This window comes from Anas platyrhynchos, chromosome 2 (genome assembly GCF_047663525.1).
Source record: "Anas platyrhynchos isolate ZD024472 breed Pekin duck chromosome 2, IASCAAS_PekinDuck_T2T, whole genome shotgun sequence".
Lineage (NCBI taxonomy): Eukaryota > Metazoa > Chordata > Aves > Anseriformes > Anatidae > Anas > Anas platyrhynchos.
In genome coordinates, this window is record NC_092588.1 from 149,768,290 (window position 1) to 149,793,853 (window position 25,564).

General features: G+C 37.0%; 1 protein-coding gene across 2 annotated transcripts in view; it reads left to right on the forward strand.

Moving 5' to 3' along the window:
- PTPRN2 (protein tyrosine phosphatase receptor type N2) overlaps positions 1–25,564 on the forward strand; it is a 643,897-nt gene that overhangs the window by 150,615 nt on the left and 467,718 nt on the right. For both annotated transcript variants that reach the window (XM_027450443.3, XM_038174330.2), the window contains exon 3: positions 11,851–11,964. In XM_027450443.3, coding sequence (XP_027306244.3) covers positions 11,851–11,964 — 114 coding nt within the window. The remainder of the gene's footprint in view (positions 1–11,850; positions 11,965–25,564) is intronic.

Genomic DNA, 25,564 nt, shown 5'->3' on the forward strand with positions numbered 1-25,564 from the left:
TAAAATGTGCGGGTTGTTTGCTGGGCTGCCCTTCCTTGAATTCAGGGTGAGCGTTTTTATTTGAAAGGGTGATGCCCCAGATGTGACAGAAATAGGAAGCTCTGTTCCTACCTTGTCCATTCATAAACACCGAAAACAAGAACAAATATTTTTTACACTCTTCTAAAGCTCCTGTTTTCAGTGACATAAAAGAAAGAACTGAAATATGCCATAAAACTACTACAGGTGCTGAATATGTAGAAGTTGGATTAGAGGATTTTGGTTGATGCTTTTGAGAGAAAATGCTGTTGTAGATTAAACAAAGACATATGGTTACATTGAAAATTACATCTACACATACATGTACATGGCATCTTTCTGGTTTTGGTACAGCATTTTGTTGACTGGAAAGTCAAGGCTAGGATATGGTGAGGAATAGAAGCTGGTAGTTTTTTTATCTTCTCAAGAATCTTATTTTTCCTCTAGATTTTTAAAATGTCATTTTATCCCTTCGCTTTCATTAGTCTGTGTAAAGTTCTGTTTACATGACCCTTGGAGAGGTCTCTAGTGAGGCCCGTATTATCACCCTCTAGTGGGTCCCTTGGCCAACCTTATTCTGGACAGAACAAGAGGTAGGCTTGGCTGTGGCTGAATACCTGGAGGATGGCAAAACACGGGCAGAAGAGTGGAACTCCAAGCAGTCTTTGTGCAGAGACCTGGGTGAACAGTCAATATACATCATAAGTGCAGCAATATTCTTGAAATGTGTGTGACTAGTTTCTTGAGTCCAGCAGAAACTTCAGAATAAAAGATTTTGGGCAGAGGCATCTTCATTTACGATTGAAATCCTTTCAGTGAGCTCTGTTGCAATGTGCTGAAAAAAGTGCTGGTTTCTACCTGGAAGAGCACACAGGTGAATTATTAGCAGAGGCAACAGGTGGAACATCTCCTGTATTCTGTACAGTTTTGTTGTCCCAACCAAGCATGTTGATAAGCAATATAGTGATAATAATAATGAGGGAGAAATTTAGATGGCACTCATTAGTGATATACTGTTCCAGTGTGTGTTTTTTTTTTTTTTTTTTTTTTTTTTTTTCCTGATCCTGTAGTCTGGGCTTCCAATTTTTTTATTTTGCATTTTTGATGAACTGCTACTTCCTCCTTTGGTAGCATAGGTGCTTTGTTCAAAATGAATCTTTTATATTCTGTCTTTTAAGAAGTCTTTATACTGAATATACAATTCCTGCATTTAACCACTAAATTCCAGGAAAATCTGAAGCTTAACTTGAAGCTTAAATTCTCCCCCTCAATTCCAGTTTAATAATGGATTTTAGTTTTATACACTATTTTTAAAAAGCACATTACTATTTATAAGTATCCTCAAATGTTAGCAATTTCCTGTGAGTTGTATGCATTCTATGAATAAAATAGGAAGCAATTTGGTGTTGCACAATCCACATGCATTGAGGGGTCTTTGCACCCATTGCAAAAGCAGAAAAATGTGGCTTTTCAGATGCATTCTTACCATTACTCCAGACATTGCAAATCTTAGAAGAAGTTATGTGCAGCAGTAAAGCTGAGGAGAATAAAATACTTCGCAGTCCTATTGCACATCTCCATTCCCATATCATTTCATCTGTCTGTGGGCTTACTTAGAGATACAAAAGATCATCCTCTGTGCTGAAGGCAGACTTTTGCACTGGAAAAGGCTTTTCACTGTAGGGCTTTTTCCATCCCATAGATAATCTCTTTTGCTTCTCTCAGTGTCCTTTCCAAAATTTATCACTCATTTTAAAATTTGGAGACCAGAACTCTGTATTCCCATACTGACCTCATCAATGCTGCACAGTGAATGACATCACCTCCTTATTCCAAATTATTGCTGTCACGTTCATCTATTCACAAACCTTATGAGTGTTTTTGTCCTGGAACTGTCTCTGACTGAACTCTGAGGTCTGAACCAAGCAAGGAGGACTGTGATTTTGTCATTCCTGTCACCTCTTGCCATTAGCGAAGCTGCTTCTGAAATAGCTGCTGGATGCAGCTTCTGATAGGCGGTCCTAGGTATGTAATATATTTAGCTGTCTTAAAACACATTTTGTTTGAGAAATGTCAGATTATTCATTGTCTTTTCAGAAGAAGCAGAAGCAGTTAGCATTTCTCTGTCTAAGCTTGAGGTGAGGTTCCTGGCTGTCCCAGTGCCTGTTTGTAGGCTTGCTTGGTGGTCTGGCTTCTATAGGCATGCTGATATTTCATACTAAAGCAAGTATGATGTTCAAGGTAGCTCCAAAAAGTTTTAATCAGTCCACTGGGTGCGCTGTGTGCAGTTACCCTAATTTCAAAGAGTTTCTCCTCCCCTTTGTAAAGGAATGCATTTAGAATTTCTGCTGATGTGTTCAGGTGGGCATAACATAATTTTCCGTAATTTTTGTAATACTTTGCAGCTAGGGAACAAGATGGAGATCTTTATTACTATAATTTCATGCATATTTGAAGTCAATTCCATTTAGGAATAAATTCAGTAGCTCAGATTACAAAAGTCATCTGCTGTCTCAATAAATATTGTTCTGCAAAGGTCTAGGAAGCTTCAAGTTTGGCAAAGGTCAGCAAGGAAATTTGACCTAACTAGTAGATATTGCCAGTAATGAATATGAATGCAATGGTCAGTAGTCATGTTTTCATGAGAACACTGTCTCCTGCAAACCCATAATAAATAACTCTTCAAATACGAGTTCTTGGCACTTAGCTCTTGGACTCCAGTTAAAACCTTCACTACTTTGTTTTTAATACCAAATGAAAATTAATGCAGAAATCCATTTTGCTGAACATGTTTTCTTGCAGAGTTATTTTTGCCTTGGGAATACAGATGCAAGAGCAGCTCTAGTCTGATCACAAACTGAAGACATTGCCAGCACCAAAGTGGTTCTTGGCACCAACCGAAAATGTAATGGGGATCCTTGAAGTGACTGAAGTACATCTCAGTGATACTTGGAAAATTAGTGTGCATAAATAAGCATTAGTATATTTGCATGTCATTGCTTCCATAAATAAATCCTTAGTCCCTCCAGTAACCTCTGTTCCTAATTGCATATTCAGTAAAAAAAAGAATTGTTCCTGTTTCATCATTCCCCACTGTGCTGGCTCAATAGTAAACAGTCCAAGCAAAAGGGAGCTGCATTGCTCTTTCAGGAAGCTGTTGAACAGCTTCAAAATACTTTCTCCCTGCTTGAAACTTGTTCTAATTCAGTTTGTTCACTTTTGTCTTTTCACTCCATTTCTCCCAAGAATGTCATAAATAATTAATCAACCAGGTTGCATAGACTTCCAGTCTTTTTCCCATAAAGAACCATAGAATCAGAGAACAGTTTGGGTTGGAAGGGACCTTTAAGCCCACCCAGTTCCAACCCCCTGCCATGGGCAGGACCCCCTCCCAGCAGCCCAGGCTGCCCCCAGCCCCATCCAGCCTGGCCTTGGGCACTGCCAGGGATGGGGCAGCCACAGCTCGTCTGGGCAGCCTGGGACAGGGCCTCACCACCCTCAGTCAGATAGCTCAGTGTTTAAGGATCTATGTGGCTATCACCTTTCTTTCCATTTTCTCTGTATCTGTTCTGTAGTTTATCCATATTTTCACAGTAATGATCTGGTCAGAATTTAGTGCAGTATTTTCTCTGTACACTGGAAAAAGCTTTTTCTAGTTGGGGGGTGGTACATTGCTCAAATTTATCTGTAACGAGATAGCAATGTAAAGTAAAAACTTCCATGTTAATCCTGCAGTCCAGTGACTAAATGTGCTAAAGAGATAGCTTTAATGTAAGTCTATTAATACTTGACTTATACTTGAATTTAAGGTATCTTTCCAGTTGGAGAAGGATTTATATGTTTGAGCCTTTCCTCTCTTTTCTCTTTAGTACCATTACTGTCAAAAAAAGAAGTTGCTATTCAGATAATTTGGATTGAAAGCTCCTTTTTTTTATTTTTTATATTTTTTTCTTAAAGACATCATGGTTAATATTGAGCATGTAGTTTTGCTTAGAAATGCCTCTTAATATATTACAATTAGAGTTTGGGTATTTTCTCAAAGGTTGCCTCAAATCTGGGTTGGTCTCTGTGATGAAAAGTAGATGCAGCTGGATTTGTGGCTTGCAGTCTGCAGTGATCACCTGGATGTGGAAAATGTCACAGAGCAAGACAGTCAGAGCTCTGTCATCCTCTCTCTTCTTAATCATGGAGACAAAACCCACAGTTTTCACAGTTTTTATTCCACATAGTTACCTAGATTGTGGAAAACTTGAGTTTGGATCTCTAAGAAATGCTAAGTTATTCAAGCATTATTGCACATTATTATTGGAACATCATCTCAAGCAGCAAAAAAAATAAGACTTGCTCTCTTTACACCTCTGCTTTTTCCTTTTCTTGAACTCCCTTCTGCCCTTTCCTGCCCAGGAATAGCCATTGTTGCTCTGGTTGGGAGACCGATGCAGGACCCATTAAGACTGATGTTTGCTTCTGTGCTGTGAATCACAGAAAGCAGACATTGAAATCTGGACAGCTTGTAGTCCTGGCTGATTTTTTTTTTTTTTTTTTGGGGGGGGGGGGAGGGGAAGTAGGCAGCACTTATTTTCATAGCTAGACTGCTCTTGCTTTGTTAAACTGTAGATAGCTTTGTCACAATCCTTTCCTTTCCTCTTTTTGTTGTACTCAACTGAGAGTAGCATTTTTTTTAGTTACTTTCTCTACAGTTTATATATTTTAGTTGTAACAAAAAAATTCTCAAGGGAAAGTGTGCATTATATTTTGGGACCATGCAATCCACCACTTAAATTACAGGTTAGCACAGAAACACTTCCTGGAATGACATCTCCCTTCTGTTGAAGGTTATATCTGTTTTCTGATGAAGGAAGAACAGAGTCCTCCAGAACTTGCTCGCAGAATTGCTCCTCGAGGAGACTGCAAACCTCAGAGGAGCTTTCATTAGTGCCTCAGGAGAATCTGGAGCTTTGCAAATCCCAGCCCTATCACAGCACTTGCATAAGAGTTAACTAATACTGCTGTTATTGTGAAATTTTAGCATTTAATACGAGCACTTTCATAATTGCTAGCATGCCATCAAATTGTTTCCATAATCAGAAATATTCCAGATGTTCAATCAGGTTTGGGGTTTCTTGGTTGAAAACCAGCCATGCAGTTTTATCCCTAAATGTCTGTGTCCAACGAGGTGAAGAAAGGTGTTAAATCTTGTTAGAGCCCTTTCACAGGACTGTTAAGTGATCTGGCTTTCAGCAGAATTTATAAGTTACCTTTGACTTTCAGGCAGCAGTTTATGTAGTTGCTGATGAGGAGTGTATTCATGGACCATTGTTAATATACAGTACATGGCGGTTTTTTGTTGGGTATTTTTTCTCAAGTTTAGAACTCCTAACTTTATCATTTTCTGTTTCTAATGGTGTCTCTATTAAATCTAAACCATAAATCTACAAAAATATTATTTGTGTTTTATTTACAGTTGAGGATTTACTTTTATTATATAATGTATTATGCCCTAAGTGTTAGCAAAAGCAGAATACCACTACCTACTCTTTTAAAAACAATGCGTGCATTTTGTTTGCTTTCTTAATAATGTGTTAATTCTAGAAATAAATAGCCATAACTATATTTTTAGGTATTGTATTCCTTAATTTTAACTAACTGCCCTAAAAATTTCCACACACCTATTAGCCATTTCGATGGGGAAGGCTGAGGGAGGCTGTAACTTCATAGCTGTGTATTCCAGATGAAGTCAAATGCATCTGAAAGCAATAAATTTAGCAGGTGAATAGCAATTGCTTCAGGACTGATCCTGGAGCGCGAAACTGTCCACTAGATGCCACTCTTACTGCTCCGAAATGGAAATAACCAAGGACTACTGAGGCTGCGCCTAGATAAGCAAAATAAAATGGTAAAAAGGTTTTAAAAGTTTAACGGGGGGGGGGGGGGGGTGGAGGGTGGGGTTGGGATGGGGAAGAGATTGCCTCCTATGAAGGCAGCATTCTCCATGGAGCACTGCAGATTTGCAATGCAGTTAACCATGCTTGCAGGCAGCAGCTTTGCTGAACTGCTGCAGTGAGACTTGTAAGCATTTGCTGTTTGAAAGCATTGAAGTAATATTTTCAAAACATTACATGAGAAATGACACTGTGGAAGCCACTGCTGCTCTTTGTGATCTCTACCTCGCTCATAAAGAGAATTTTAAGGGAAACATCTAAAGTATGAACGTTTTTTTTTAAGTGAATATTAAAAATACGTTGTTTGCTGAAGAGCTTCCTTATAAATGAGTGTAGATTTGTGGGCTATGTCTTCTGAAATAAACTTCCCAAAATGCAGCTTAATGTACTCTTCAAGGAATGGTATCTTTTTGTCTTTTTTTGCAAAAGGATTTTGGAAACAAAGACCTTACTAGACAGAAACAGCAGGGAGAGAAAAGTAAAATACTTCAACACTCTCCTTCATACTTTCTAGAACATTTAATGTCTGTAACCATGAAGTCCAGTATCATGGGACTTTTGAGATGTAGATATAATGCTTTTCATTGGAATATGGTTTGTTCTTTCCAGTCGGAAAATGGGGCTCTAAGCTTGACACTAAGTATTGGCATTCTCATTAGTCCTGGACTACTCTTGGAGCTAACAGCTCCTTAAACCCAAAGCCAGGGGAAGGTGAGTGAAGTGTCCATGCTCAGTGAAAAGAAAGAATGTTCTTCCAGAAGGTTTGGTTGCTGAAGGCTGGTGCCCACTGAAATCTGTAAAGAGGCATTAGGGAAAGTCCTCTGATGATAACTGCATGAGCACAAATGAGACAGAGGTGGCAGCAGATGCAATTTCATCTACTGCTGGATCTTTCATCTACTGTGGGCTTTCTTGTTCACATTACAGCACAGGAACAAAACACAATGCCTACAATATGGGGCAAAACTTTTTAGACAAAGCTTTACTTCATAATTCTTCAACAATTGTCAGGTAATTATAGTAAGGAATCTGAAGTGTTGGTTGGTGTCTGTATGCAAATACTGTTTCTGTCTGCTTCCTTCCCTGCTGCTGCAGGAAACTTGGGCAGCAGCAAGACTGGGTGCTCCAAATCAGCAGCTTGGAGGCTCTTCTGCAAAGGTCACTTGTCAGCGCCATGCAAAAATTTCACTGCATGTAGATCTAAATAATTAATTACTGCAGAACACAATCTTTTAATTTCCATCTATTAAGCTTTCATCTGCCTGCAGATAAACTCCAATGCCTCTACCAGTCCTCATAGCTTTGCTCAGCAGCAAAATTCATTCAACAAGTACTCAGTCTTTTTTTTTTTTTTTTTTTTCTTCCTGGTGTTTAAAACTAGGCCAAATCTTGTATACATCTTTGGATTCTCAGATTAGTCATACACCAAGTATGGTTTCAGGATGGGATATGTTTCTGTAGCCATGGACAGCTTATTAGACTCTAATATTATTTTTGTTTGTTTGTTTTTCTTTTGTAGTAAACACTACAAATGAATGAATCAGCTGCCCACAAATAACCTTGCCTTCAAGGTAAAGGTGGTCACTCCATAAGTTTCTAAAGACTTTTGACCACCTGCTCAGCATGATGCCTGCTTACCTTACCAACTGAACATGTTGACACAATAAACTTCCCAAAAATCTGTTTTAAACTATAGATTTTCATGGCCTCCTTTTACATAATTCAGTACCTAGATGTCATTCATGAATGCAGTGTGTGTGGTGCTTCCTTCCTCAGTAGGTGGCATAAATATCCACTAATTCATGTAAATAATGTACCATGGTCCATAGCGTTGTCTCTAATAGAAGAGATTCATCTGAGAGGTTCATTTGAGATTTTGTTGGGCATCTGGGTAAGGTTAAATTTCTGTATTTTAGTATTAGCATCTAACTATGTAATATGTCTTTGTCAAAATGCAAGCTTTTAAAGAGGAGTTCCTAAAAAATACGTTTGGAATATTAAACACGGTAACAAAGTAGCTAAATACATAAGGAAGTATCTCACCATCTCCCTGGGTATATTATTCCTGTGTTTTAGTTTCTTCTTTGGAAACAAATGGAGAAGCTATCTAAAAGTCAACATTACAATGCTGCCAGCGCAGATGTTCCCAGATCTAAGTATAACTTACACGGTATTACTATGGAAATTTCAGATACTACTTTTTGCTAACTGTTAGCAAATGATAGCACTTTAATAGCAACCATATGTGTATATTGATCGGTTGTCTCAACCTTCCCTCATTCTGGGCATGTGTAAAGAGCAGATGTCTCTCGCATATTACTGTCTTTCTTGGAATACTATTTTAATCAAAGTTCAGTGCGAACACACTCTTAATGGCTGTGGGCCTACAGTGCTTTTCCTTGGATGGTGGTTATTAAAGCATCAGTCATGTTTTGAACTTCCTTCACTGTATGATATCTTCTGTAAAATCTGGAAGCTTTTCTAGTTTCCTTTTTCTTTTTTTTTTTTTTCCAGTGAAATAGGCATACTGCAGGCTTCTGGGGTCCTGCATCGCCCTGCTCTGGAGGTGGGGGCTGCTCATCTGGAAGGGTGCACCATGTAGTCATTCCTTGTAAAGACTGCAATATTTTTAGATAGGTTGTAGCAGGGTAAGCTGGCATTCTGTGTCCTGGGGTGCATCAAGCAAAGCATGGTTAACCGTCAAGGGAAGGGATTGTCCCATTCTGCTCTGTGCTGCATAGTACCTTAAGTACATGCAGTTTTGGGCACCACAGTATAAGAAGGCCATAAAACTATTAGGGAGTATCCAAAGGAGGGCTATGAGAAGGGTCTAGAGGGGCATATGTATGAGGAGCAGCTCAGGTCCCTTGGTTTGTTCAGCCTAGGGCAAAGCAGACTGAGGGGAGGCCTCATGGCGGCCTGCAGCTCCCTCACGAGGGGAGCGGAGGGGCAGGCGCTGAGCTCTGCTCTCTGGGGACAGCGACAGGACCCGAGGGAACGGCATGGAGCTGGGACAGGGGAGGGTCAGGCTGGGGGTTAGGGAAAGGTTCTGCACCCAGAGGTGGTCGGGCACTGGGACAGGCTGCCCAGGGCAGTGGTCACATCACAGAGCCTGCTGGAGTTCAAGAAGCACCTGGACACCTCTCTCAGACATAGGGGCTGATTTTTAGTTACCTTTTGTGGAGCCAGGAGATGGACTTGATGATCCTTGCAGGTCCCCTCCAACTTGGGATATTCCGTGATTCTGTGATTCTGTTAAAACAAGGTTTGTGCTGGACCAATGCCATTTATGACTTTGGGCCAAATCTGCCAAATAGTGTTCTTGGAAAGAAAGAAGGCGAAGCATTTACTTATTATTATTATTATTATTTATTATTATTATATTTTTAAATGTCTCTTGCTTGTTCCCCCCCCCCCCCCCCCCAGTAATCTATGGAACTTTTAGCAGGTCTAATGGAGAGGTACCCTGAAAATTGAACATTCAACCTCAAATTAATTATTTAGTCTTTAAATCTTGCCACAGAAGCCTTGCAATCAAATAAAAATCTAACAGAACAACCTAGGAAGATTACTGTTTTTATTTTATTTTATTTTATTTTATTTTATTTTATTTTATTTTATTTTATTTTATTTTATTTTATTTTATTTTATTTTATTTTTTATTTTATTTTTTATTTTATTTTATTTTAATTTAATTTAATTTAATTTTATTATTTTTTACTGCACTTAACTATGAAATCCACTGTTTACACAACTCCAGTCCAACTGTAATCCCCACTGTAAAGACCCTCCTATTTTACCGATGGTATTTACCAACCGCTCCATGGGGCATATTTCTCTTCCTCAACCCTCCTGGTGCTGCAGATAGCAGAGCAGAGCGTTGTTTAGGATTGCAGCTCTTTAAAGCTCGTTGTGCCCATATTTCAAGTACAAAAGCCAAAATAATTTGCAGTTTCTTCCTAAGCCCTATGGTGTTTGGGTTGCCCAAGCTCATATGATAATTGTTAATTTTAGAATTTAAATACTTTTTGCTGTATTCAACAGCAGTGGGCTAAAGGTTTCTGAAAACTGGTTTATGGCCTCTTCGATTTTGTGGATGAATTAGCTTTTATGTCTATTAAAATGTTTTTAAATGGTACTAATATGAACATTTTTAGTCTATATTTAAGAATGAATGCTTCTCTGGACTGAGAAATAAATTTATAATTATGTTTAATGTATATTATTTTTTAAAAAATCAAATAATATTAAGTGCTTCTTGTCCTAATTGTTTATATCCAGTAATGGTGGTATTTCAAATCATGGTTCTTTAAGAACAGTCCTGTCCTTAAACAGAAATGTTCTGTTCTTTTTTGAATCAAGACCTTATTTATTCCCATTATCCACCCACTTACGAGTGACTGATATTTATATATTTTGCTCATTTCCAACAGCAACAGGTTCTTAAGCAGAGGTGAATATTCCACCCATAATATTTTAATCTGCTGTTATGCTGCTTTATACATCATATGGCAGAAAAATAAACCAGATCTGTACATGTGGTTTCTAAACCTAGTTTCCCATTAAAAAAAAAAATAGACTGAGAAGTAAATTTTTTAATTTGGATTAACTTAATTTAGCTGTTGTAACTGGCTGGAGGATTGGAAAGGTGAAGAAAGCAGAAGTTGGCTAATTTCAATGGGGTATTTGTATTTAACAGTGAAGGCTAATAATGCTTATTTTTTTTTCTGCATCCTGGATTGGTTTATTTTCTTTTATGCCATTATTTGTGTTTAGTGAACAGCTGTGTCTGTAGTTTCCATTTGTAGTCTTTTAGCTCTGTGAAGTAGCAGAGAAAGTAATGGACATTTGCAAATTAATACTTACCGTTATTTTCTGCTAATCTGATGTAGCTCTCTTTGAGCATAGATGTAATATCAGAGCAGAAGTAATTACTATGTTAAAACTAGTACTGCAGCAGAATATTTTGCTAATTAAACTTGTTGCATTTAAATTGCTTCCTTTGGATCACTGTATGGAACTGAACTGTTTTGAACAATAAATGAACCCACTTTCTTTCTCAGAGGCCTAGGATTGCAGATGGTCAGATTGCATGTGAAGCACCTAGGCTCTGAATTAGTCTTTTGTGTGAAAGAGAGAAAGGTAATTTGAATGTTTGAACTCTCTGTTCCTCCCACACATACACAGGAAGCTTGTCTCAAAATGAACAATTCTCTAAATAAAGACTAATAAGAAGCTAAATTAATTAGAAGGTGTGATTTGAAAAGACATTGATGAGAAGAGTCTGTCATTTTAGACAAATGGAACGGAGCTAAATAAATTAGGCCACATTAATATCTCATTGTTCTGTGAGCAGCTTTCTTTTATTGCATTCATTAGAGGGTACTTCTTGAAATGAGCCTTTGCTAGCCATTATGGATTCAGTTCTCATTTACCAATGCCTAACACACAGCTCTTGCATTAAAAACGTTTCAGCAAATCCTCATAGTTTCTGCAAATTAATATTTATATTTCTGGATGCTGTGCTTTTCATCTGCAACATAGTAGGCTCTGAACACCAATTTTTTCCTACTGAATTGGCAGTAAAGAAGTCTTACATCAAAAGATTTGGGAGGCAGAAGTCTGAAATAACTTTATAAAGAAAACTGCAGTCATAACTTATACAGTAGACTCTTCCCCCAAATAATATTCTTTCCAGTATTTATTTATTTTGATAGAAAATACCCTGCCTCATGACTTCAGTAGTCCTTTGATAACTTTTTAAAGTGTCTTTTAAAAGGTCCCTTGAGTATATAATTAGGATACATTGGAAATGCGCATCTCATCACACATTTCTTACTCTCAGAAAATGAACTGTATGTTTTTCCTTTTCTTTTTCTCTCTTCTGCAGATGGAATATTTGGGAGATGTCAGCAAGTGCCAGTAATAGACATATACAAATACGACATTTCACCCCCTGTTCTTCAGCGCCTAAGGATCATCCTGGAGAAGCTCTCACACAGAGGTATAGTGAAAACCCAGGACTGAGAGTTAGTTGCACTGGGGGTTACAATTATTTTGTGCTCCCTCTGTGGGGATGTCTTCAGAAGCTGTCGAGCGCAGTGTGTTCCAGGCCCGGTGGTGCAGACTTTATGAAAGTAAAAAGCCTTCTGACTCACTGAATCTGCAACGAGGGCTTGGCAAAGCAATTTCAGGAGAGGTGCTTCCTCCTTGCACAGTGCGTATCTGTGACTGACACTCTGTATACAATAAAATGTTGGCATCCGTGAATGCCGGTGTCATATAAATAAATCAGCAGGAAAGAAAAATTATTTTCTGTGTATATTTTTGCACCACAGCATATTTCAGGGTGCATGTGTAGGAAACACAATAGTTAGCTAGAAAAAGTTCTTAACTTTCTGATGAATTGAGATGCATCCAGCTTCTCTGATTTCACTACAAGCTGCATTTACTGTGTTCCTTTTAATTTTTGTTCAGCTTTCCAAGGTTTATCTCTTTGCTCTTTCCAAAGATGAAAAGGATGTTCTAGCCTCTGAATGGCATTAACTTGAACTAACAAATCAAAACTTGGATAAAGTGAAAGATGATAAGGTCAACAAACATTTTAGGTACTAATACATGTAATATACCTCTGTTGGAGACAGCTGCAGAACCATGAAATCATTTTAATCTAAATTATTCCTAAAGCATTGTTGGAATGGTTAATTTTGCACTTGCATCATCTGTGTGGGTGTTTGTTCCTAAACAGATTCCAGTTACAATCTCATTTACAAACTAGTCATATTTTATTAATATAATGCAAGTGTGATTATGAGAAAAAAGTGGATTTCTCAGAAGTTCATGACTATACTTGGGATTGGACTTCCAGTTTGGAAAACACTGGTTTAGGTGATTCAGAAATTTTCCAGGGATTTATTTCCTGTTCAGTGGCCCATCCAAATAAAAAAAACTTTTGATGAAACTTGATTGTAGTATCTCCTGGCTGATTAACAGTTATATGTATATAGTACTTGAGGCATTTCACATCTATTTGTCTAAAGGATGACTTAAGCAAATTTATGAAAATACTGTTTTGTCAGGGCAATATGGTATGGCTGGAAAATCTCTGAATATGGTGAATAAGGGATTACAAACTTATCTCAGACAGCTAAACTGATGTCAGCTCTCATTTACATTGCCTGAATATTGTTGATAAGTCACATGTAAAGCTTCCTCCACAGGGATGTCAGAGCTGAGGAAAAACCTGCAGGACTCCCACACCCTTCTTGAGGGCATGTATAGGCCAATGGGATACCCCAGGCGATTTCAAATAATGCTCACCTGCCTCCATCTCCTTGCCTACCATAAGATTTTGGACAGTTCAACTGAACTGAGGTGGCCCCTGCTACTTTGTGCTTATCCGATTAATAAAACCTGTTTAAGGAAACTGAGGTGTTGAAATTTGGACTTGTCTCATATATATATGTAATAGAAAGAGAATGACAATGAATGCACAGATTGAAATTGTGGTAGAGAATGACAGTTTTGCTTTTATCTTTCCTCACTCATGCCATTTAGAGGTGCATACACAAACACATATATGCTTTGAACTGATATAAAACTTTTGCAGGCTGTTTTTGTGGCCTGTGGGTATCCTAATGATGAGAATCTTAAATACATCTGTAAAAGATAGTAGAATGTCCTTGTTCAAAGTGATTGATGTGATAAAATCACTTTTTTTTTTTTTTTTTAATTCTCAGTATCCTTGGCAAATTCTGAAGTGTTTAGTGAGGGCAGAAATATGGAAGGAGCAGAATCAATACAGGCTATCGCATTAATGGATTACTGACATCAGTTGCTCAGGGAAGACTCTGCTGTTTTCTGGTACTATCAGATGTAATACATCCAGCCCTTAGGAAATATACACTGGCCGTGATGGTCACTTGCACAGTTACACAGGAACACTTGCAGGTGTTCCCCTGCAAATAGTGTGCAAAACATCATGACCATGTCTGCAGCATAGATGAACAAGATGTCAAACCCATTTCAGTGTTTTAGCTAGCCTCCAGGAAGGGCTTCATTTTCTTTCTGAAGTCTTATTTTCTTTATCAATGTAGTACCCAGCTCTTGTCCTTTCCGAAAGAGCACTGCCTAGCTCCACTTAGTGATGCCCAGCTTCCCTGGAAGAGATAAGTACAGCATCTGTTCTCTCCTTTTTGTGAAGAGTGGGACACATTTCTTTTGGAAGGCTATGTTGTAGGTCCCAAGACAAGTAAATCTTTTAACAATGTCTGTATCAAACATTTTCTGGCTTTATTAGTCATATTTACTTAACTGTACCAGATACTTTGGAGATAACTAAGTGGTTTTCTAGTTTATTTATTTATTTATTAATGTGTCTTACATTATATTTTGTTTGGTTTGTTGTTTCCTTCATAATGACTTCTTGCAACATTACTCTCTCTCTCTTTTTTTTTTTTTTTTTTTTTTTTCTTGTAACAATGGTCTGCTGGCATCTATTTCCCTAGAGTTAAAAAAAAAAGATCAAAAATCTCATAGAATCCTCATATTTTCATATTTGCACATCACTTCTAAATGTTTCCCATATTTGGATCAAAGTCCAAATGGAAGATTATGTGTTCAGATGCTATAATACAATAGACAACATGATGGGAATAGCAAATACCGTTTGTGATTCTGCTATCTCAGAATGTTTACTACAATAAGGAACCATATGACAGAAACTCAGATGAGTGACACACTTGATGATAATCTCTTTAATAAAGGACTTTGACTAAGATTGAATTCAGGTTTCATAATGATATAGTTTTTATGTCTTCATTACACATTGAGTGTAATGTGTCCAAACTATCTACTAGTAGATTGATGATAGAAATTAATTCCTTAGAATATAATCCTTGGAATATTCCTATGAAGGAATTATCTGTTAGCATTCAAATATCCTTGTTCACAGCATTTTCATTCATACTGTCCTTGATTCTGTAATTTTTTTTTCAAAATACTCCTCAAGAATAAGAGTTTCTAAAGATACCATTTTTATAAATGTATCTATATGGGAAAAGCCTTTCTTACAGTTGCTGAAACATCATGATGAATCACTTTTTGCAATCAGTGGTGTTATAGTTTATAATATATGAGGAACTGAAACATTTCTCATTGTCTGATAAACAGAACAATCAAAAGAATGCTGTTTAGATAGGACTAAAACATTAGAAAAGGGAATTGAAAGAATTACCAGCACAGAGGTGTGATTGAGTAGTGCCTGAAGGAACTGGAAATACTTATCGCTGTGGTTGGTCTTTTGCATCCTCCTTGTCCAATCTGGGAAATGATACTGCTTGGAATACGCCTGGAATGATAAATCATCCATATACTTTCCTGCTTGAGTTTAAATATACAACATATCTTTTTACTGGAATGGATTAAATATGTTATAAATTTTTTTGTGTTCCTCTTGTCCCAACAATGCTACTATGAAGGCAAAGTGATCAAATTAATAAGATTCTTAGCAAGACTGTGGAAACATTTTATTTCATACTAATGGTTGATCTATACGACTAGAAGCAATGGAATGTGAGATAGGAGGTCTAATCATGGTACATTATAACTCAAGTGTCAGTGCATAAATAGTACTTGAAATCTCAGCAAAAGCAATAATAAAAGAGGATATTAGTATTGTTCAACTTGCTTGTTCCTAGAGGGAATTATATTTGTTTCACAGAATGGTTTCTAACCAGTGATTCAGGAGACTAGCTAATAACATGGGACTAACTATGTGAAAGTGCAACTGCCATAGCAATAAACATTGGTAGAATAAAGAGTTCAGAGATGGAGCCTGGAAGACACTCTGCCTCAAAGACACCTTAAAGAGCTCAGGGTCAGGTATTTGCTCAGGGACATGACAAGTGTCTATCTTAGGATTCTGCCTCTGGGAGGGGCCCCTGTGCCTGTTTAGGGGAAGAATGTAAGGAAAGTTCAAGCGTACAGAAGCATTTCACACGATACACCCTCTCAGTATTGGTGATATATGGTTCTTCTGAGCCAGAAGTCCTCTTTTTGTGTTCTTTGTATGTCCTGTGGACACCGTTTCTAGCACAAATCTACAGGACACTGTCCATTAGAAACAAAGCATGTTACACTAAAAATCAGTCTTTCAGCTTATGTCTTCTGTTTCACTTAGATTTTAATTAAATTTAGAATCTATGATTCAAATTACCAATGTTATCCCTTTACTGCAGGAGCCATGCAAGCATGACTATTTGAAAAAAACAATCACATTAATGCTTTTGTTTGCTTGTCTAAGCTGGAGCCATTACTAAATGTTCCCGAGCATGCTTGTCACTACTTACTTTTTTGCTTTAACACCTTGTTCACAACTTTACTTGCAAGGAAAACAATTTCTTTCACACTACTTGGAAATGAGTCCAGCTTGAGGTATTTGACTATCAACAGTCCTAATACAAGAACCAAAAAGAGGCTCGTGGGCTGTGGAAGTAGACAATAGATTTACTGAACATTTGAAAAAAGTACCACTTTTTTCCTCTTGTTTGTCTTCTTTGTAACCCAGGAAGCTCTTGGTGGGGAGTAAAAAGTATTTGTGCTAAGTTTTTTAGCCAGTTAAATGTAAGGTAATTAATATAACTTTGCTAGAAGTAATTTTATACTCTTATAGCAAATTCATTTTGAAAACTGAAATGATGTATGATCAGTTAACTTGAAAATTGAAATGAATGTGGCTTGTCACATGAAGCTTGTGAATTACAAAATGGTTGCTAAATATTTCAGTTGGGACTATTTTTCAGGGAAAATTAGAAAAAATGTATAATTTGTTACTGCAACAAAGGTGACGGACTTGAAAGTGAATTTTTAATGTTCAGTTTTGAAATAAACTTAAAGGGTATAATGCAATTCTTGCACGTATTTGCAAGGCGATTATTTACATTATGGAGGTATTACCTACATTATGGAGGTATATAGAAAGCTGAATGAGGTAGGAGAAAACAGGTTTTTCTTTAGGTTCAAATATTGATGTAAAGGAACGCAAACTCTTCTGTTAGCCTTAGGGGCTTTGCTTGAATAGAGCAGTGTGTTTACATCAAATTTCCTGGGCATCAGCTTGCTCCAGACATCAGTATACTTAGCAAATTCTTCTCCTAAATGGTTGCTGAAGCCAGGAATTGAAGCATAACCTCCCATGACATGCTACACTGGAGGAACAGTGCTGGGACTGGATGTATTTACCTTCTCCTGGTATCGCTATCACACTGCCTTAACTTTTTGGCTCAGTGGATAATAACACTGAAAAAGTTGCAAAGAATTCCTGCCTTCAAGTGCTAAAGCACCACTGATATTTTTCAGGTCTTCAAAAATGTAAGTAGAACTTCCAAAAATTTAGAATGAGTTTCTAAGCAGCAAAAAGTAGACATTTTGAAAACCTTTTGTGAATGCCTGGTTTAGTTCATGTGTTTTGCGTAGCGCAGAACTGAAAATGCAGACAACTTCCATTTGGTTCCCTGAATAGCTGCTCTGCTCACCTGACATAATCTGAAATGGCATTGACTTGCTCTTTACCATATAACACATTTGTGAAATATGTTCTTCTCAGGAATTTGGTCTTTATGAAGAATGTGCTGGCATTACAGAAATTGATTATATGAGCAAAACAGATCCTACGTATTCCAGCAAATATATTAGAAAATACAGAAGAAAACTTTATATAGACATAAATTTAATTTACAACATATACAACATTTACATGTATATAAATTTAATATACAACATTTTTTGATTTTGCATCGTTTGAATATTCCTCTTTGGAAGATATGTATGTCATATCTATAGCATTATATATATATTGTTTAAAATTATGATCAATCAGAGCTTTGACTTATGTTTTTGATAAAATAGCACATTAACTAATATGTTTTATAGAAAGGAGAAAAGGTCTGCATGTCTCCTTTGTGTCATGTTTCTGTCAACCAGCAGTGACAATTGCTGACTGGGATCAGAATTCTTTGTGGCCCAGATAACTTTACAGCTCTCCTTCTGAAGGAAACATAGAAATTAGTGATAATATAATGCAAATATCAAAGACTGTCAATCAATTCCTGTCTTGCCTTCTTTGTTTTGAAGATCTCTGCAGCACCTCTTGGATTTTAACCTCTGAATTAATGCTTGGTCTTTTCCATGAAGCTCTCTGTATTGCCTCTTATACAGTTTGTTCTATTTCTGATCTTTGAAATTTGGAATCCATCTGTGTTTCCTCCTTCTGTGGAAGAAACCAAAGATGTCTTTTCTTGTTCCTGCTGGAATTCACTAAGCAAGCTCAACAGGCTTCTTTCGGATGGCCTTGTTCTCAACATTGGACTGAACAACAGCTCAACAGCAGAAAGTCTTTGTATTCAGGTTATTCATTAACATGCTGCCCTATTAATGATGTCATATGCGACTCTGATCCTCATTCTTATTCTCTTAGATCATTCTTTTTAAAAAAATAATACCTTCCGGAGGATATATGAATGCACTGGGCTTGAAGTGGTATAGGTACATGATGTTTTAAAAACACCGTTAAAAACACAGTAATCAAATTGCAGTTCTTATCAGTTGTTCCCACACTTGGAATGTCAGCTAATACCAATTGAAGCATGAGATTACTTCTTTAGGTGCTTTATTCTCTAATAATACTACTTTTGGAAATATTTGTGAATAACAATCTAGGATATCCAAACTAATTATGCGATTTTGGTTCATCTATAATTCTATATAGCACATTTACACATTCAGTGTAAGTCTGATTTTTATCATTGCGCCACTACTGGTGATTTCTTCCTTGCTTTATATGTTTAATATTAAGGAATTTATTTTCCTCATCTGTTTCTAAATTCACTGCATTTCTTTTTTATCTACAGCTTTCATCCCTGTCTACATGGCCTAACGTTCTATTGTTATCAACTCTTAATGACACCCAGTGTTTGACATTTTTAGCTTTAAAATATGTTCTAAATTCTGAAACATTTAGGCTTACCTTTTCAAAATTGTTTTACTTTTTAAACTTACTCATATAAAACTTCAGTAGGTAGATCAGATCCCCCTTTTACACCATCATATGATTTAAACTTTGGCTTGTTTTAGCCATCAGTACAAATTCTCACGAAAGATTTTTTTTTTTTTTTCACTTTGCTATACAGAATGCATATATATATATATATTTATATATACTTTTTTCACTTTGGATATTTTTATTCTTTATCTTATGGCTTTTGCAGAATGGATCTAACAAATGTAGCAGTTTTCTGCAAAGACTGGGTGATATTAAGTCTCTTTTTTTAATCTACTTCTGTTATCTTTCCTGCCGATTCTTAGCACATACTTACTGTATTTCACACATTTCTTCTGTTTTGTTTTGCTTGTACATATGTGTATGGTCCTGGTTATACAGTGCAGCTCACAATAATAAAGTCATACTTTCCCTCCAACACTTGTCCATTGCTCAGTTTCTCTTTTGAAGCCTTGCACAGCCTCAAAATTGTGTAACAGACTTTCACCTCATTTTGAGTCTTTGATTCCTGTTGCTGTCTGCTGTCTGGTTTCTAATTAAGCATTGCACAGACCCACATTGCATGCTTAACTAAACTCTCTTCAGTCATTTAGGAATTCTTTGACAATTTTTCTGGTTAACTTGCCATATTTCAAACATACAGTTATAAAACTACTTCCCTGCCCTGGTTTTGTTTTTGTTGTTGGGTGTTTTATTAATTGATTAATTAATCAATTAATTTATTTTTAATGCACTATTTTTCACTTTCCTTTAGCATGGTTATATAATAGATTTTCTTTCCCTTATTTTACCTACAGGTTTCCCAACAATGCAGAACCTCTGATTCACAATGTTGACTCCTTAATGTTTTAGAAACACATCTTTTTGTTCCTTTTAGCTTCTGTATCTCCACTGGCTCTGGTGAAGAAGTCAAATTCCTGCCTGAACAGCTGCTAACTGTTTGATCCTAGAAAGCTGTGTTTTCTTTAAATGCTCCTTCATATTCACTACTCTTTTTAATTTTGTTAAAAAAAAATCTGTCAGAGGTGGAAGGACTCTCTGTCTATCTATCTAGTATTTTTTCCTCTTCTAGTATTTTTTCACCTGTTCCCAGCTTCAACGTTATTGGACCAAGCTTGAAGTTCTTATGTGTAATGAGTACCATTTGTGTGCTGTTACCCATTTGTTTAGAAGCAGCTGGCTGTCACATACATATTTAACAGCCAATATATTTTTGGGGGGTATATTGTATTTCATCATCCCCAGCCTGTGTTTTACCCAGCTGACACACTGAAAAGGTTATCTGAGACACATGGAGAGGAGCCACAAGCAGAGCAGGAAACTGTAGGGGGGCAAAGTCCGACAGGGGATGGCACGTGGGAAACTGGAATAAGGTAGAACTGAGCTGGGAGGATCATATCAGACTCATGAGTGGAAACCCATGGTACTGACAAACCCTTTTTGTAATTTAAAAGCAGTTGACTAAAAAGGCTTTTGGGTGAAGGGATAGGCCAGCTGGCAACCAGCAAGAGATCTGAGAGTGTCCTGGGTCTGGCCCCTGAGAGAGTCACTTACCCTTGTAGACAGCATAACACTGCTTCATGTAATTGATGGTGCAAGTGAAGTGTTAAAAATATAAAAATATCTAAAATGGTAAAGATATGTTCGTCTTTACCACAAATTCAATTCCATAATCATTCCATTTTACTTAATCATTTTTTTTTTCCTCCTGTGTTGTAAATGCCTGATCAGTAACCCATCGGAATAACTTTGCTGTACTTGAATGTTAAGAAATGACCTTGATGAACAAAAGTCTGTTTAAGCTAGGGCATTAAATGAATAAGATGAAGGTCACCCACAGTAACAGATGGCACCTGTGCTTGTTTCTGTACAAACCCAACTGCACAACTTGAAACTGGCCCCAACTTTTTATGTCTTGACTACCCAACTTTCTGAGTTTCTCTGCATTTCCAGGTGGTTTGTAATTGCTGAGCTATCCCTAGCTGAGACCAGTATAGATTTTGCAAAAGGTTTTTCTCCTCTTCCTTCAAGTAGCTGCTTCCATTTATTGCTGTATTTGCAAGGTGAGATCTTTTGACAGGGTGTTTTTCACAGACTTTAAATTCCACATCGGTCCTTGTTGGGAGCTGTCAGTTGGGAGCTGTCAGACCTTCATGGTAAATGTCCAATATCTAGTATTACATATCTATGCATAGTGAAAAAGACCATGTGAGAAATTACTAGGGTGTGTTACTGTATAATTTCCTCTGGTGTTATCCTTATATGAAATGTTTAACAACTGTAATTCAAATAATTAATGTTAAATAGTGAAACAAGTTAAATGTTAAATCACACAAGTGCTAGTTTGAGGGTCCTCTGGAGGTTGTCTAGTTTAGTCTCTGGCTAAAAGCAGGACAGCTGGCAACTATATCAGAAGTCCTACAGGAGTCTTGAAAACCTCCAAGGTTTTCCTCCAAGGATAGGGATTTAAAACCTCTTTGGGTGACCTTTTTGGCCAGCCCCAAATAGAAGAGATCCTTCCCATATCCACTGTAAGCCTCCCAAACTTGTGACTTCTGCCCTTTGTTTTACTGTCAGCCAAAAGTAGGACGAATTTGTAGTCTTTCTTCTAAAAAAGGCAACATTTTGAAGCTTTGGGCTTTTTCTTTTTAAAGAATAACACTTAGATACTTCACGTAATACTTGATGTTCATCATTCATTAGTTTCTAACCTGATATGCCTATTGTGGTTACCCTCATTCCAGAAAAAAACCCTACATATTCTAACTTAAACGAGGTATCATCACGTGCTTAAAATATATGCTAAGGTCAATTCTGTGTGACTAAAGCCAAACACTCCCAATGGGAAAAGAAACAGAGATTAAAAAAATCATTATGTTTAAAATTGTTCACCTAAACACTTCATAAAATACATATGAATAATGAATACATTTTCAGAAGTAAGAAATGAATTGGAAACAATTTATAAATAGAAGAAGGGTTAAACTTACCATTTAATGAAATCCTAATGAATAAGTCAATCTGCCCAAAATAGGAAGGAAAATACATTATCATATATTTTGAGTTTTATCTCTGTCATTACCCCCAGTCTTCAGTGGAAAATCTCTGCAAGATTGGGCACTATCTTGTGTTTGCATCTATGTAGGTGATAATGCATTCTTCCCTTTGCTTACATCAAAATGAACTTTCAGGCTTGAGCAGAGGGCAGAGATGTTCATAGAGTGATATGTTGATTTGAAATTTTGGAAAATTTAGGAATATGTTAATCAGAAGTAGAAAATATCTAGTACCAACTTATTAACCTGCGAGCTAATTCAACCACTCAATATATACAAATGGAATGCGGCCCTCAGTGTGAGTTTTTCAAAATGGGAGATTTATTTATTTATTTATTTATTTATTTTTAAGCAGAGAATAATATTAGAAAGGCTGGATACCAAATTCAATTCAGAAATGTGGAAAAAAGCCTGAACCCATCTTGGTGGAACACAGACTTTTCTCCCTTGTGGGCAATGTGAAACCTGTCTGCTTTTAAATTTTAATTAAAACTTAGATTAGTTATGATCATCTAATCTTTCCTTTGCACTGCAGTGTCTGATCACTATGTATAAGTATCTAAAGTTTAATCTACTTCTGGTCCTCCTAGATTTGACAGTCTAATTAAGTGCTCAACTTTAGCACTTAGTATATAAGAAATCCCACTTCATGTTTCAGTAAGATTTTAGATAAAATTGGTCACTACCTATTCTGTTGACATCTTTCAGAATAATTGGATTGCTTCATCTTCACTACTGCATTCGTCTCTTTTAGGAACCAACAGATTTCCTTCCTGCATTATGCTATAAAAGTTATTTGAAGGCCAAATATTGATAGTAAAGCATTACTGACATGGTTCTGGTTGAACTTAAATACATACCTTCAGCACACAATAAACATGCAAAGAGAGATTCTAAAAGTAGTAGCTTATTTAAATAAAATCCACTCTGTTTTTCTCTCTGGGGAGTAGTGCCTTAACAACAGATGTGAGTATCTCTCCAGTATTTCTTACAAAACGCCTTGTGCATCCCTCTCTTGGTCTGCTCTTCAGTTTTCTTCTCTTTGGGGCTCTGCCCTTCACTGCGTCTGATGTTCCTTGTGATGAATTTTTCTCCTTTGAACCTTGGGAAGAAATGGCATTCACATCTTATTGTTAGGCTAGCATCTTATCGCAGAAAAACCATGCACACGTCTACCATCTCCCCTTACACATGTAGATCTTTTTCCTTACGCCAGTTGCCTCAATGAGTACAAAGGCAGGTGATCCAAGTTCTGGTAATGCCAGCATGTATTGTACAGGTGGAGATATTAAATCAGTTGCTCCTAGCATCTCTGTGGCTTACATTTACTCAATGGGTGTGCATCTCAGCAGTAAATGTTTTTAAAGGGGCTGGAAATTTGCAGAGCCATAAACCCTGCCACCTTCACCTCCTCCTGGCCCTGTCCATACTCAGCGACAGGCAGTCTCCAGGCCGCATTTTGCCTGAAGCTTCTCCACTACTGGGGTTGATTCGGTGCACTGAAGGTGTGTGCTCTGCTTGTGGGGATGGCCTTCATCTCACACAGCCATTGTCTACGGTCTGTGTCTGCTGGGGCTCTCCATAAACAGAAAAGAGGTGCTTTCAGGATGTGATTCATCTGTGTAATTTTAGACGACTGTAGGATGAAGTGAATCACATCCTAGATTTCTCTGACCATATTGCTCTGGTCTCCGATGGCTAGGGAGTCCTAGGCTGATTACCTCTGCTGTTTCATTTAGTTGCATGAATTTTGTCCTTTGTGCCTCACTGAATGTGATATTCAAATTCTGCCATGTTTCAGGCCCTGTGGAGAGGTGTTTAGAGGAATTAAGTTGTACTTTAAGGATAAGCAGCTCTGGTGCAGCTTTAATGCAGTATTATATAGGCTGAACAGAACGTGAGAAACAATTTCAAATTCCCAGTGCCAGGGTCACTGAAAAAAAATACAAAACAACTTTGCTATAGTTTGCCCTGGCCTGTACTCTTGCAACATTTTAATTATTTTCCTGAAATCCTCTGGGTACTCATCAGTTATCCGTGTAGCAGCATAAACTAATCAGTGCTCAAATTCTGACCTTTGTTGAATAGCAGGTGCTTAGGCCGTCTCTAATCCTGCTGTGCTATTTTGGCATAAACTTTTTTGTGCAACTCATGCTAGAATACATCCTGGATTTATCTTGAACTTTAGTTTGACAGGTCATGGTGCAGGGCGTTTCCTGACAACTGATTCTATGAACTTTTCTCATTGGAAACAAGTTCAGTTCTTAGCTTTGAAAATATTTTATAGTCTTAATATTTCCTTTACTTTATACTTCATCAATTTTCTTTAAGCTAGGGATAAGATAAACCTGCTAATGTGTCTTTTATTTTCCAGTGACTCCATGTTACCTGGTATTATTTTCCATTATTTTCCTTAAAACAATTTTATAAATCATGTAGTAGGTTGAGATAATGAGTGGATTGACTTGGATTTTTCAGAACATTCTATGTCTCCTCTGAAAATTATTAAAAAAATAGACTACCTTTGTAATTTTCTCAAATGCTGTAGTAATGGATCCGTTGGAACAATCAAACTTCAATAAGCAAATTTTCCATGTAACAAAGAAAGTAGGCCTGGAACTTCCGTATTTGAAAATGTTTCATTAATTTCAAAATACAGTACCAGTTTCTGTGTTTTTGTGTTAGTCACTCTTCACTTAAGCTACTGAAAGCATCAATTTTTATAATAAAACCTTCCATTTTGGAGCCTTTCACCTCCCTGCTGTTTTACTGAGCAAGTTGCTGCTGAGGGTGGGTGTTGCTGAGAAGGAAATGGCATTGATTTTCTGCATTTTGTCAGGAGCATTTTGGGATGTTTCTCTTTATTTTCCTTTTCCTTTAAAGGAAAAAAAAATCTATAAAAAAAGTGTTACACAGTGTAATATCTTTTTATTTATTTTTGCTGTTATTTTATCCACTATTAAGATTTTTTTTCAACCTGTTTTCTCTTTTAAGTTTTCCACCTAATAATTTCACAAATATATCTGTGCAAATGTCTGATTAGCTGACTGTATGTCCTCTTGAACAAGGTGGGCTAATGAAGTGCTGTTACAGGTAACTCTAGATACTGACTTTCATAATGACAGAAGCCAGCTGAAACCTCATATAAGAGAGCCTTTCTAACCTTTTATAAGAGTTTCCAAAACATTCAACATCACCCTGTGTAGATGCTGCAACTTCAGCAGTGCAATAAAGAGTGAGCAGCAGGTGGAGCATGCATATTGATTTAAAAGACTTTTGCACTGCAGGACATTGAATCCCAGAAAGCTGAGTTTAAACAAAATCCGAGAACCCTGAGAGTAGTGCCACCAGTCCTGAGATGGAAGAAAATATCCTGTGGTTATTATGCACCTTATAATTGGTAGTAAGACAGAACTTTCTTTATGGTGGTGCTTGCTGTATTGTTCAGTACTTTGGATAATGAATCTTACATTTTCCATGTGCTCTTTCCA